The sequence below is a fragment of the Acomys minous genome (assembly GCF_964271855.1).
Source record: "Acomys minous genome assembly, chromosome: 1".
Taxonomy (NCBI): domain Eukaryota; kingdom Metazoa; phylum Chordata; class Mammalia; order Rodentia; family Muridae; genus Acomys; species Acomys minous.
Window position 1 is genome coordinate 984136 of NC_140483.1, and position 12972 is coordinate 997107.

General features: G+C 46.5%; 1 protein-coding gene across 1 annotated transcript in view; it reads right to left on the reverse strand.

The window, feature by feature from the left end:
* PLXNA2 (plexin A2) overlaps positions 1-12972 on the reverse strand; it is a 198391-nt gene that overhangs the window by 98256 nt on the left and 87163 nt on the right. Inside the window, exon 4 of the mRNA XM_084792550.1 lies at positions 4534-4668. Coding sequence (XP_084648676.1) covers positions 4534-4668 — 135 coding nt within the window. The remainder of the gene's footprint in view (positions 1-4533; positions 4669-12972) is intronic.

Here is a 12972-nt window from a genome sequence, read left to right on the forward strand (position 1 = left end):
TGGATATAAGAGGCACCATATCTTTGGGAAAACGAAGTGTAGAGGGAAGACATGAAATTACACTGCCATTGTGTGTTGTAAAGTGAAATTACAGAAGGGATCCTTACCATCATATCCTACGGAGTTTGAATATGGCTTGAGTGTGCCGTACAAGGCACGCAAGCTGGAAATTACTGTAGAGCCTTTAAAGGGGATGGACACTGGTGTGTAATGAGATCACTGAAGGTGCTGTCCTTGGGAAGACCTTACAAAAGGGCTGCTAAGAAAGAACAAGCCTAGCTCCTCCCCCGCCTCTCTGGCTTCTGGTATGTGATCGCTTGTCCTCAAGCGTGCTCATGTCATTAATGATACCTACGATGTTGTGACACAGGTAAGTGGCACCTACCAGGAACTGGACAAAACTGTTTTGACTTTGGCTTACAAACCTCTTCACTTTATAAGTTACACCTAGTCTCAGTTATTTTGTCACAATTCTGGAAAACAGATATGCCACTTTGCCCCACAAACACACTGATTAACAATTAGTAACACTATATTCTGTGTACAGTGATCACAGTTCAGGGAAGATGCTTATAGGAGCACTTGAGTACTTCCATCTTTCCTTTAGAAAGATCTTGTGGTCTAATGTCAAGCCTACCTATGCTGCTACTGAGTACAGTATTTGTAAGAGAACATGACATTTGATTTAGGTGTCAAATGTGTTCCAAAAACTGAAAAAATAAAATCCAAATTATAATGAAGTTACCTGCAAATATAATTCAGAAAATCACTAATGTATGTTTCAGGGGACACTTTCAGTAGCAGAAAAAACACTTCACAACAAGTAACCCAATTGTAGTCATTTCATCTCCTACAGCATTGGTCTTCAGCCATCCTAACACTGCGACAGTTCCACATGTTATGCTGACCTCGTCCATAAAATTACTTTCTCTGCTACTTCATAACCGTAATTTTATTGCTGTTATGAATCATTTGTAAATCTCTGTGTTTTTGATGGTCTTAGCAGTCTCTGTGCGTGGGTTGTTTGAACCCCAACGGGATTGCAACCCATTGGCTGAGAACCACTGTATTAGAGTATCATTTCTAATCTCCCAAATGACCATAGGAATGAAGAGAAACAACTAACCAAAATTCACCCAACAATTGACAAAACATATCATTTCTCATTCATGACACAGACACTTTATAAACTGAGTAACAAACATCAGAGAAAAATTACCAGAACTCAAGGATAGTTTTTAAGGACTTGACAGTATAAGAAATGTCCAAGACATACTGGAAAAGGATAATACTGAAATGGAGAAGGAAAACACACATTAAAGTATCAACAAAGAGAATTTTATGCTGTTGGCTCAGTAATAATAAAAATACATTTATTGCCAATGTTAGTTTTAAAAGTCCCAAACCAGGACTTTGCTAAGGCTTGCTAATATCTACAAGATGGCTGGAATTAGACAGCCATCACTGTCTTGGAAGCAAGTCCCTGAGGAGCTGATGGACCAGGCCAGCCATCTGGGTCCCCCTAATAGCCACATGCCTCTCCATTTCCAGTAATGGGACTATGGGGAGCAAGGGCTGGGAAGGCCATGTAGAGCCCTCATGGTGAGTATGTGGCCATTGATGCTGAGTAAGAAGAAATTCTTCATTTGTTATCTCAACTGATCTTGCACTTTCCTTCTGATAGATACACTGAGAGTAAGTGGCTTGTCAAAGGCAACTCAGCTATAAAATGTGAGGTGGGACTCAGGAGGTGGGGCTTCAGAGATACCCCATTATCTGATTCATACCCTTTAATTAGTAAAGGATAAGCTAAGGTGGTGGGGTCATGTGGACAGTAATGGCAAACGCTGGGAGAAAAGACAGGCTGCTGTCCTCACTGACTATCCTTCTGGCACACAGTAAGCCGTGTCCTTTCTGAGGCGGTGCTGAGTGTCAACACTCTGCTCCATGGCCTCACACAGATGCCACAGGAGCTGCTCTTGGCCCTCAGCCCTGGATGACCCCTGAGAAGTCAGCTGATTGCCTCTTCTACATCTGGATGACCCCTGGGAAGTCACCTGACTACCTCTTCTACATGATTTGCAGCTTCCCAGGGGACAGACTTCAGAGCTCCACCACAAATCCCCCTCAGCCTCTACTTGGTATGGGGAACTCTTACTAATATCTCACTTGACCGAAGACACCCGACCCCAGGGCATCAAACACAGAGGCTTCCGATTTCAGCTCCCCATGGCTGGCTGCGGCTCAGTGTGTCTGGTTCTGACTAACTAGAACTGGGCATCTGACACAAAAGATAGGAGGAAGGGAGGGATATTTATAACTGAGATACTTGGGCACTTGATTTGACTGGGGCTGATGCTTTCAGATATGTATCCTGAAGCTCACTCAACAGCCTCAATTCTGACCCACCTTCTCTTCTCAGCCACCTGTGTAGTGCTAGGAATAGGACCCAGGTATGCAGAATATCTGAAAATACGACCAACGCATAGGCTCTTCATTTTGTGTGGCCGGCCTTTCACTGGCTCCGTGGTTGCCGTCCCTCGGTCCCTCCCATCCTGCTGTTTGTAGCTAGTTCTTTGCAGGCATCTGGGTGTTGGCAAAATGTCAATAAGGAGGATTTGTGCAGGAGGATTTGGTGACTTGCGGCTGTTCTTAAAATGTAGTGCTTGGATCTGATGGGTAAGCATCTTCTACCTTCTTTATTTAAAAATGACTCTCTGGGGGCTGGGGAAATGGCTCAGTGAATTTAAGTGTTTGCCATGCAAATGTGCAGACCTGAGTTGGACCTCCAAAACCCAAGTAAATAAAAGACAGGCACACATGTATCATCTTAGCAGTAGAGAGCAAAGTCAAGCTAAACCCTGGGCCTCACTTGCCAGTCAGCCTAATGTGTTTGTTAAGGTCTAGGCTACTGAGAACACTGTCTTAAGAAACAAAGAGGATGGTGCCTTGAGATGGCCACCTGATGTTGGCTCTAGCCTCCACACACATAACACATGAATATATAAATGTATTTCCCAATAATACAAATAAGTTTCTGCCTTAAAAAACAAAAAAAGAATCAGAGGAAAATGTGGAATATCCAGAGACTAATGGTACAGATCTCTGGCCACTTGTCTCCTTCACTAGATTGTAATCAATTTAAGGATAGCAACCAAACCTCATTTATTCTGATTATTTCTCCTGAAGTTTGTGTGTCCAGTAACACTGTTCCAAGACCCATTGGATATTTTACTGGGTTGATAGGCCAGTGTTTATTTCTAGGACTGTCCTACCCACTGTGGGTTGGCAAAGCTTCCTTTGGTTCTACTAGGTCCTCAACCGGATTTGTTGATGCCTCAGCTACAGGGGCCATAGGAATAAAGGTGGCAATGACAGGTGGGTTCAAGAGTATCTAGATATAATTTGCATGCAATTAGCATATGATTTGTATCATCTATTCTCAAGAAGTACTTTTCAAGTGAGAGCTGCATCACTGCTCTCCTTGATGCTCCCATGCTCCCTTTCCTCACTCCTGCTCAGCCCTTGTCTGTCATCCATTGATACAGATCCTATGTCTTTGAAAAGAGAGAGCACAGAGAACTCTGGGAAGGGTGAAGCTGACCAGGGATATCCGGGTCTTTGAGGAACATTCATGGAAAGACACCGGTATTAGGAGATGCCCAGTGATGGGGTGCATCCTGAAGCTCAGCTGTCTCCCCAGTTTCAGTCAGTACCCTCAGCTCCAAGACAACCTTGGAATACTTGTCTTTCTTTTTCATCCTCCTTGGAAAAGGATACTAACTTGGCTTCTGTAACACCATGGCTACCTCCTGATCAAGAGGATCAAAGAGCCAAGGCTAAGAAGTTCGCTTAGTTTCTGTCCTCTGGGGCTCTGGTGGGGCTCCCACCATCCCCGATCCCTTCCTTCCCTGTTGTTCCCTCTGTTCTCACACTGGTAGATAAAATATGAGCTGAAGAATGGCTTTTGCTTGGGTCTAGGAAAATAGAGTTTGTACAGTTGCTACTTTAGCAGAGGACTGAGGCTTCTCCAGTGGGGTTTTCAACCTCTGCCGTAGTTTCAGGTTTCCAGAACTGACCAGCTCTTGCATCCAATTTCAGATTCAGGACAAGATCTGATCTCCTTCCAGGGCCCCGTCTCATCCTGTCTCCCAGGAGCCAGCCCAGCCTAGAGGCCTGGATTATTTACACCTCTGGCTCCCATGAGCAGCCAACTCTGTGGGCCCAGGAGCAGTAAATCTCCCTCCTAATCACGCCGCGCTGCAGGGCTCAGTCTACCTCTTTCTTGCAGGGCTTTTCATCATTCATCCAGACAGGGGCTGTGGCCTAGAGAGAAGCCTCCGGAAAGAGGCCCGTGGCTTCCCCCTAACTCTCTGCAAATGCCACAGGACTCAGCTTTTCTCAGATCCCCTGCACAGCAAACTCTCAGAATATCTTCTGTAGGATACATCAGATTTCAAATTATGATTAAAGGTGACAGGTTATCCTAGGTTTCCTAGAGTTAGGAATGGAGAGATGTGTGTCAGCACTTACCTGCCTCTCAGACATAACATACAGGTAGAACTGATTGATAGAGAAGTCCATGTCCCGGAGTATGGGGCTCCCATCTTTGAACACGGAGACCATCTCATACTGGACCCCACCATGGGGGGGACCATCAGCTCGAATCTGCAAGGAAACAAAATTGCCCTTAGTACTGGCGTGCAGCTCTTCCATGGACGACCTGCTTCTCCTTACACAAGATGGCAGCCACGCCTTCAGGTCACTGCTCCAGGAGGAAGTGCTACTTATGTTAGACTCTGCAGTCCACTTACACCCACTTTCAGAACGCAGGATCTGAGAGAGACCTCCTTCTCCGTCTCTCTCCTCCTACCTGTTTCCCCCTCTTCTCTCTCTTCCCCTTCCCTATGTCTCTTTTCTTCTTTCTTTCTCTCATTTATTTGGAGCCAGGGTTTCACTATGTAAGCCAGTCTGCCTTCTAACCCATGATCCTCCACCTTTAGCCTCTGGGGTTACAGGCATGCACCATGCACCACAATGCCCATTGTGGGTCTGGGATTGCTAATGGTGGTTCATTTGTGGTCGAATGCACATGAAAGATTCTGGCTGTCCCTCTGCAGTTGTTTTTATGTGCATTTACATACATTTGCAGAATGTGTGATGTATGTATGCAAGTGACTGTGTTTATGCATACTTGTTCTAGATTGGAGAGCCAGCATCTATATGCAGTATCCTTGTGTTAGGCTGGCATAGGGGAACAATTATGCACATTATCAAAAGCCTTGTCATCATCAGGCGACTGAAGGTTTCAGGTTTCAGAAATCTGTCTGCCTCCAGATGCCAGGTGGTTCTATTTTCAAGTTACCTAGGGAATGAAGTATATTCCTCTTTCTTTTGCCCCACCCTAAGATAGTAAACAAAAAGGACCTGAATATCATTTACTTAATGCTCCTCAGGCCAGGCTACATATGTTGTTTATTTGTTTGTTTTGTTGTTGTTGTTTTGTTTTTTAATGTGAATGTCAGAGTTGGATCCATGCATCAGAATCTTTAAAGGTGTGTCTAGGCTTTGTCACCTGGTTTAAAAGTTCCCTAAGTGAAGGCACAGCCAAGGTTGAGCCCAGCAAGATAACCTAATGCACTTAATCCTGCTGCTCCCAGAATTGCCTGGAGGGGATGGAAAGTTTGTGGCTGGGCTGGACCACAGCCTCTGTTTTGGTGGGATATTCTCTTGTCTAAGGTTCCCAGTGATGCTGAGGCTCCTGGCACAGGTGTGGAGAAGGACTAATCTGGATGAAGCAACCCTACATGTCCCTGAGGAAAGAATTTCATGTAAGGAGCTGCTGGCACGGAGCTCTTGGTGTGAATGGGCCTCATTCACAGTGCCATCCCAGATCACAGCCTACCATGTGCCCCTACCGTCCCCTCCTCCAGCTGCCCTGCCCTTCCTGCCTGCATTCTTTCTGACTCAAGTCTTACCTGCTCTGGGAAGCCTCTTTCTTGCCCCTGATAATTAATTACACATGCTGGTGCCTTTTTCTATTAGGCACGTATCCTAGAATTGTAATCAATTGATTCGCTCATTGTATATGTATTAGCTAATGTGTATTGACTTACTATTTGAATTGTTCTCTAATTGCTTCTGATATGTGTGGAGTCATCAACACTGTGAAGGTGGGTATGTGTTTTCTATTTTCCCTGTAACTCTCTGAGGACCTGCATGAGGCTGGGACAAAAACTGTGACAGACATGGGGATGCTTGAGAAACACCCTTTGAAAGGATACGGGCTATGAGCCAGCTGACGGAGAACTCTGGGATCTCTAGTGAGATCAAGAGACATTTTCTCTAGTAACACAGGGAAAATAGCCTTGTCTTCCACATCCTTCCTGTTCTCTCTTGGTTCACTGTCTCTTCCCTCTGCTCGCCTAAACCTGATACTCTGAGAACTTCTAAGGGTGGGAGACCATGATGTATTTACCCCAAAGGCCCACCTTGGGCCTGATACTACAGTATCTTGGGAGAATGCTGAGCAGAGGACTCAGTTCTGCCTGCCGGGGTGGAGAGGGTCAACAGCAGTATTTACTACAGAGTTGAAGGAATGGGACCCGAACTACCATTTCCACCCCTGTCCTTCCTGAGAATGGCCTAAGGCTGGTCATGGTGGGCTGCTGAGATGTGCTAGAGCTGAGCGAAAACGAGCCTATTGAAGTTGGGTGCCCAGTGGCCTGAGGCTCTGTACCTGGATCTCACGGCCTGGAACTGGGTTCGGGCCTGGCCTGAGAGACCATGCTCCCACTGCTTTGGCAGGTGACCTGGGAGCTCTAGCTTACAACTGCAGGGATTAATGGATCCGCAAGTACTCTTTTAGCCATCACTATCCATGGTCCTTCCCCTGTGAGCTGACTCTTCTTTCTGCTAAGCTCCACTTTCACCCTTTTTCTATCATCTTCGTGGTCTCTCTGCATTAAACACAGTTTCTTGGACAACTATGAGCCAACCTCGTCCTTCAAGAGGTGGGGCAGGCACTTATTTTCACAGGACTGAGGAGAGCACTGTGAGTTATCCATGCTGTTACACGGTGGAAACATCCACGCTCTGCCCCAGGGATTTAAGGAGAAGGAAGAACTAACCACTAGTCTATACCTGGTATCACCTGCATAATTAAAAGGAGCCCCTTCGCCATTCAAATCAGATTTCTCCTTTGGATCAACAGGCTTAAATTTCTAAAAAGCCTTCACACACACAAAAAGCAGCTTTTAATAATAGAAGTTGGTGGGGCAAGACAAGATGGCTGCGACTTCCTATTGACTGGGCTCAGCTCTGTCTCCATGATGTAGGGCATTCTGTTTATGGCTCCTGATGGAGTCAGCACAGTGCCATCTCTAATGGCAAACTTCTCTACTGTCACACCATTTCTTCTCTCAGGGAGAGCTGTCTTCTCAAAGCTCTAGGTCCACTCAGGATACGCAGAAGCAGTGCCTTCTCTGAGGCCTGGGGTATCCTGCCTCAGGAAGCTGATTTCCCCTTTGCCAGCTGGAGCAGCCACCTTCCGTGCATCTGGAATAGGCCAGGATCCCCAGAGCAACGTCTGGACACAAAGTTAGAAGGAAGAATAAGCACAACAGGCCAGACCGTCCTGCTGTGGTCCGGGAGAGCAGGCAGTGCCACTCAGAACTGGGGCTGTACAAAGGCACACGACGCATGCTGCTGTGTTCCAGATGATTAGCCCCTTACCTTCCCACTGCAGTGGAGACCTAACGAGCGATCTAATTCCTGGCCTGCCACAGCCACCTTTTAACGAGCCAGAAATTCCAGAATCAAGTCTGCATAACTCTTAAATACCAAACCAAAGAGAAAACAAACTAGAACAGAAGATTCCGGGTAATCACTTGAAATGAGCTAAATTTCATTCTGTCCAAATCCTAGAAAGGCAAGTATTAGTCAAGAGGTCAGCACATCCTTAAATAGGCCTCTGCTCCCTGTTAAGTGCCACAAGCTTAGGAAGCCTTTCAGATGCTCAAGGAAGGCCAGAGAAGATGGAGACAGACCAGGAGGCTGAGACCAGAAGGAGGGAAAGGGGTGTGGCGGGTTTGGATAGGAGACTGGGCAGCAGCAGAGGTTTTTCCCCTGGAGGAGGCACACTAAGGGTGTGGGACTGGGACCCGGGTGATTTCTTTCTGACTTTCCCTAAGGCATGGTACACTTTTAGGTGGAGCTATCTCTCTCTGAGACCTGGTGAAAATTTTCTGTGACCAACAAGAAGCAGCAAACTGCCCAGTCAGTATCTGGCTCAGAGAATTACATTCCTAACGACCTCCAGAAGTTCAGGGCTCTTGGTCTTGCCAGTTATTGAAGTGATGTAAACATTTGCTCAAAGGCTGCTTAGTAGCAAGCAGGGAGCCCTGACCTACAGTGTTGTCCTCCATTGCTAATGAAAGGAAACTTCTGGGGTATAACAGGAAAGGGGAGATATTTATTTATTTATTTATCTTTTACATGAATGGGTTTTTGCCTGTATGTCTGTGCACCCCATTTCTGCAGTGCACAAAGAGGCTAGAAGAGGGTGTCAGATCCCCAAGGAACTGGAGTTATAGGTGGTTATGGCCTGCCATGTGGGCACTGTGGAACGACCCTCCATCTTCTGCAAGAGCAGCCAGTGCTTTTAACTGCTGAGCAATCTCTCCAGCCCCTGAAGAGGGATTTTAAAGCCAAGCATTTTGGCCTATTCTATGGTATCCCACAAAGTGGCAGCTTGCTTCAGTATTGTGCTCCCTGGGGCAGGTTTGAATGAGCAGAAAAATCCTAGCAAGTTGAAACAGACCACTTACCTACGCCAATCAGAGCAGGACCACAAAAGAAGTTCTTGACATCCCACCAGTAAGGAGGCTGAGATGGGGCGGAAGAGGGAGGTAACGTGGGAAGGTGCACCGGGCCACCGGAGCCTGCTTTCTAGCAGGATGACTTCTCTCTTGAGAAAGCTTGAGCTCAGTGGCCACGAAGCCAGGCTGTGCTACTTGCTCAGGGCTCAGAGCACATACAACTTAGTACTCAGTTTACTATAGTAAGGGACAAATTATGTCTGAGTTCACCCAAGGACACTGAGGGGTATTCCAGCAAGAACCATTTCTGTAGGGACACCTAACTGTAGAAACCTAACAGCACCAAGAGACTAGGCCTCCTTTTCACATTCTCAACGAGGACACCCAGTTTGCTTCGTATGCCGACGTGACCCTGTCTGAAGGGACAACATGCCTGGTATGTTTCAGATTGGTGCTGTTGACCTGCTAAGTGTATTGACAGCTACCGCCTGTGTTGCTTTTACAGCGTGCTGGTTACTGTTCAAGACATAAAAAAGATGAACTGATTTATCCTTTCAGGTTCCCCTTGTTGTTAATCCTAGTATAATTTTCATTTTATAGATGACAAATCTGAGGCTAGCAGAGTTGTGTGAGCGCATGATCACACAGGTAAGGAGATTCATAAAGCTGGAGTCCAACCACAGGTCTTGGCGCGGTGACTTTTCACATGAGAGAGTCAAAAATACAAGTGTAACCTAGCAGGGTAGATGGGAGGCCTGGAGGCCAAGCGTCCCCTACCTTCTCATCTTTTGGGCCTCTCCCAGTCACAGTACGACTGTTACCTATTTTCTAAGGGGCAAAAATAGTTCAGAACCTAATTGGAGGATTTACTTGGAGGCTAAAATTTAGCTTTGGGATAGGAGTGAGTAAGATAGGGCCCAAGGGAGATGCAGTGTCTGCTCTTGGAGGGCAAGGGGCAGGGGAGAATAGACTTTCACACTATTACTTCTCTCCTGTAAACACAGCTGTGCCGGGACAGAAATGACTGACAACTCCTTTTCCTGAACATCCCATTCAGATCAGCACGCAACTGGCTTACCTGTGGTCCCTCAGACTCCCAGGAATGTTTCTTTTCTAGTTAACTCTGTTATGGCGCCGCCCACGAGTTTGGCAGTCTGTTAGTAGCAGAAGCGATGGTCACAACGGCTTTCAAGAACTACTAATCAGCAATAGGGTTAAGGATCGTCTAAGGAATCTATGGAGAAAACTGGGTTTGGCAGACACTGCTGGGGCCTAAGGCTCTGGTGACAGCGCGGACTAATCCCAACTTATGCATTAACTGGAGTGTGGCTTCCAGCAAGTCATTCTATTTGTGCATGTAATAGTTCTGTAGTAGCTGCCAGATGAGGGTGGCTACTCTTCCCACTCAGCACAAAATGGCTATGGTGGAAATGGAAAGAGCTATTAGCTAAGATTTTTGGTATGGCCCCCTATTTATTTGTTACTTGCCTACCATGAACCAGGCTACACTAGGGAACGGAGGACACTGATAAACGATCCTGCATTCCTTTAGAGAGCTCAGGAGGGAAGCAGGAACAGCCCAAGCCATCTTCACAAACTCAGGGGTGAGCCTTGAGAAGTGATTTCCACAAAAATGGAAGTGTTAGGAACGGGGATGGCCCAGCTGCTTTAAGGAGGCCCTGAGGAGAGGCTTCCTGGAGAAGAAGAGGCCTAAGCAAAGGCCTAGGGTGGGAACGGCATCTGTGGGAAACGTAAAGGTTGCCACAAGCCTGACAACAGCATCACTGAGGTTGAACCCAGATCTCTTAAAAATGTGGTTTCTTGGACCTCAGAACTTTGGAAAGGATGAGAGTTTAGGTGCAAAGTGACTGAGGCTCTACAGTAACTTGAGGAGACTCACAGCATCTTCTGTCCTGGGGTTAATGCTGGCTGGCTCTGGCTCAGAGCTGCATAGAGGATGATACATGCATGTGGGGTTGTGGAGTGTGTGTGTGTGTGTGTGTGTGTGTGTGTGTGTGTGCGTGCGTGTGCACGCGTGTGAGAGAGAGGGGAGAGAGAGAGATCTGAAACTGTATGTGAATGTGTTTACATATATCATGTTTGATGTTTGACATGTAGCATAGTACATGTATGTATTTCTGTGTATATATATGTATGTATGTATTTGTATGTGTATATGTAGTATAATTGGTATGGTGTATGTATATTTGATGTGTGTGTATTTTTATCTCTGTATAGTGTGTCTCTGTGTAATGTCTGTATGTACGTGATGTATGAATGTCTGTGTATGTAGTGCAGTGGGTATGTTTGTATTCATATGCATGTTTTGTGTGTGACGTGCATGCCTCTCTGTGCGCCTGTGTGTAGTGTTGTGCATCTATGTCCCATGCCTGTGTAGAATGTGTGGTATGTGTGTGTTTGGTATATTATGTGTGCTCTGTGTGTATCTGACAGGTAGTGCTTGTGTGCTTACGTGTGCCACATATGTACATTCTGATCTCTACAGAGCAGGTGGGTGTTTGGTTGCTCTCACTGGATGCTGGTGAGTTAATGAGTGCATGTCTTCAGCTGTGCATTTAGTGCTGTGAGAGAGGATTCAAGCTGAAGTTTATTTTTATAGGACTTCATGACCCAAATTATTTATAGCTTGAAATCTTTGGTAAAATCAGTCTCCGAGATCTTCCCTCCCTCCTACACATACCGTGTGTGTGTGTGTGTGTGTGTGTGTATGTGTGTGTGTGTCTTTTGCTCTCTCTCACGCATACACATGGGGAGGGGGAGGACAAAATCTTCCAGAGTACCTTGCAGGTTTTCGTTCTGTCCTCGGAGCTCTGGAAAGGTAACACAGTGTGCAAAGTCATAGCCCCCAAATACTCTGGTAATTGATGGGGGACTCAGCAGCCTGTGGGTTACACTGAGCCAAGGGAAACGAGAAAAAGGGGAGATGGGGTGAAGGATCCCTCTTGTCTTAGCTATGAATAAGGAGGTGACTAAGACATGCTGAGCTAAGATGCCTGCTGTGCGGCACACACACTCCCATCCCTGGTCCTTACAAAGTTGTCAGTCAATCACAAAGGCTTTCACAGTGAAGACTGAAACTTTCTTAAATAATTATTTTTTATTTCTATTTTATTCAACAGAGAACAGGGAGTGCAGCAGAGGGCTAGAAGCATCCGAATGGGGTGACGGCGGCTACGGTGGCTTCTTCTTAGGATGCAGAGAATAGTTCTTTCAGACCCTGGCATCTTGGAACAGTCTGAGCAGCGGCAGAGTGGCACAGGAGGTAGAGGACCCTGAACATTTACTGAGCACTGCAGTGAATAAGGAAAATATGCAGGCAAGATTGGAGGAAGTGGCTGGATGGTGAGAGCACTGCAGACCAGGGTTTTGCTCTAAACTGGGTCTTCTCTGCTCCTCCTGGGTCAAGAGAGGCCAGGCAAGGAGTCCCTGATTCATGCTACTTCTAAAATAAGATCCCAACTCCTAGAAGCACTGAGGTTCCCAACCTGGGGTCTTCCCCCTGACTGCTCATGGAGGAGTGACTTTAAGATGTGGAAGTAAAAAGAATCTATATCCTTAGGTCTACCCTGTTAAGGTGGGTTTGAACTACAAAGAACAGAAAGGACCAAGGCACCATCCAGCTGAACGGCTGCTCTAACGGCCCAGCCCTGTACCTGATCCCCAAGGCCATAGCTGTATGTTTGGGCAGGACTGAGGATCCAGAAACAAGAAGCTTTCAGGCAGTGGAAACACTAGAGTGTTCTGGGAAACATTAAGATGAACACAGCAAGAGTCAGCCGAAGCATTAAGCAGCTGCAGATAAAATCACATTATTCAGAGGCAGGACTATAACTCACAGTGTTGGGAGGTGTGAGGAGGGAGGGAGCCGGAATTAACAGAGCAATGAGCAACTCTGCCAAGACCAAGGAGTCTTTGTTTACCTGAAGCTCATGCAAGGATCTCTGTTCACAACACCATATGCATGCACTCTCTTCCTGGGGATGCCCGGGCAGTTTGGCCAAAGAGCAGCCCTGTGGCCATGTGGAGGGCAGGGCAGCCTTCTTCAACAGGTGCTGGGATGGGTGGATAGTAGGGTTAGAAGCAGGTATATTGGGAGGGGCTGGTTTCCTCTCTCCAAAAGAGGTAAGGCCAT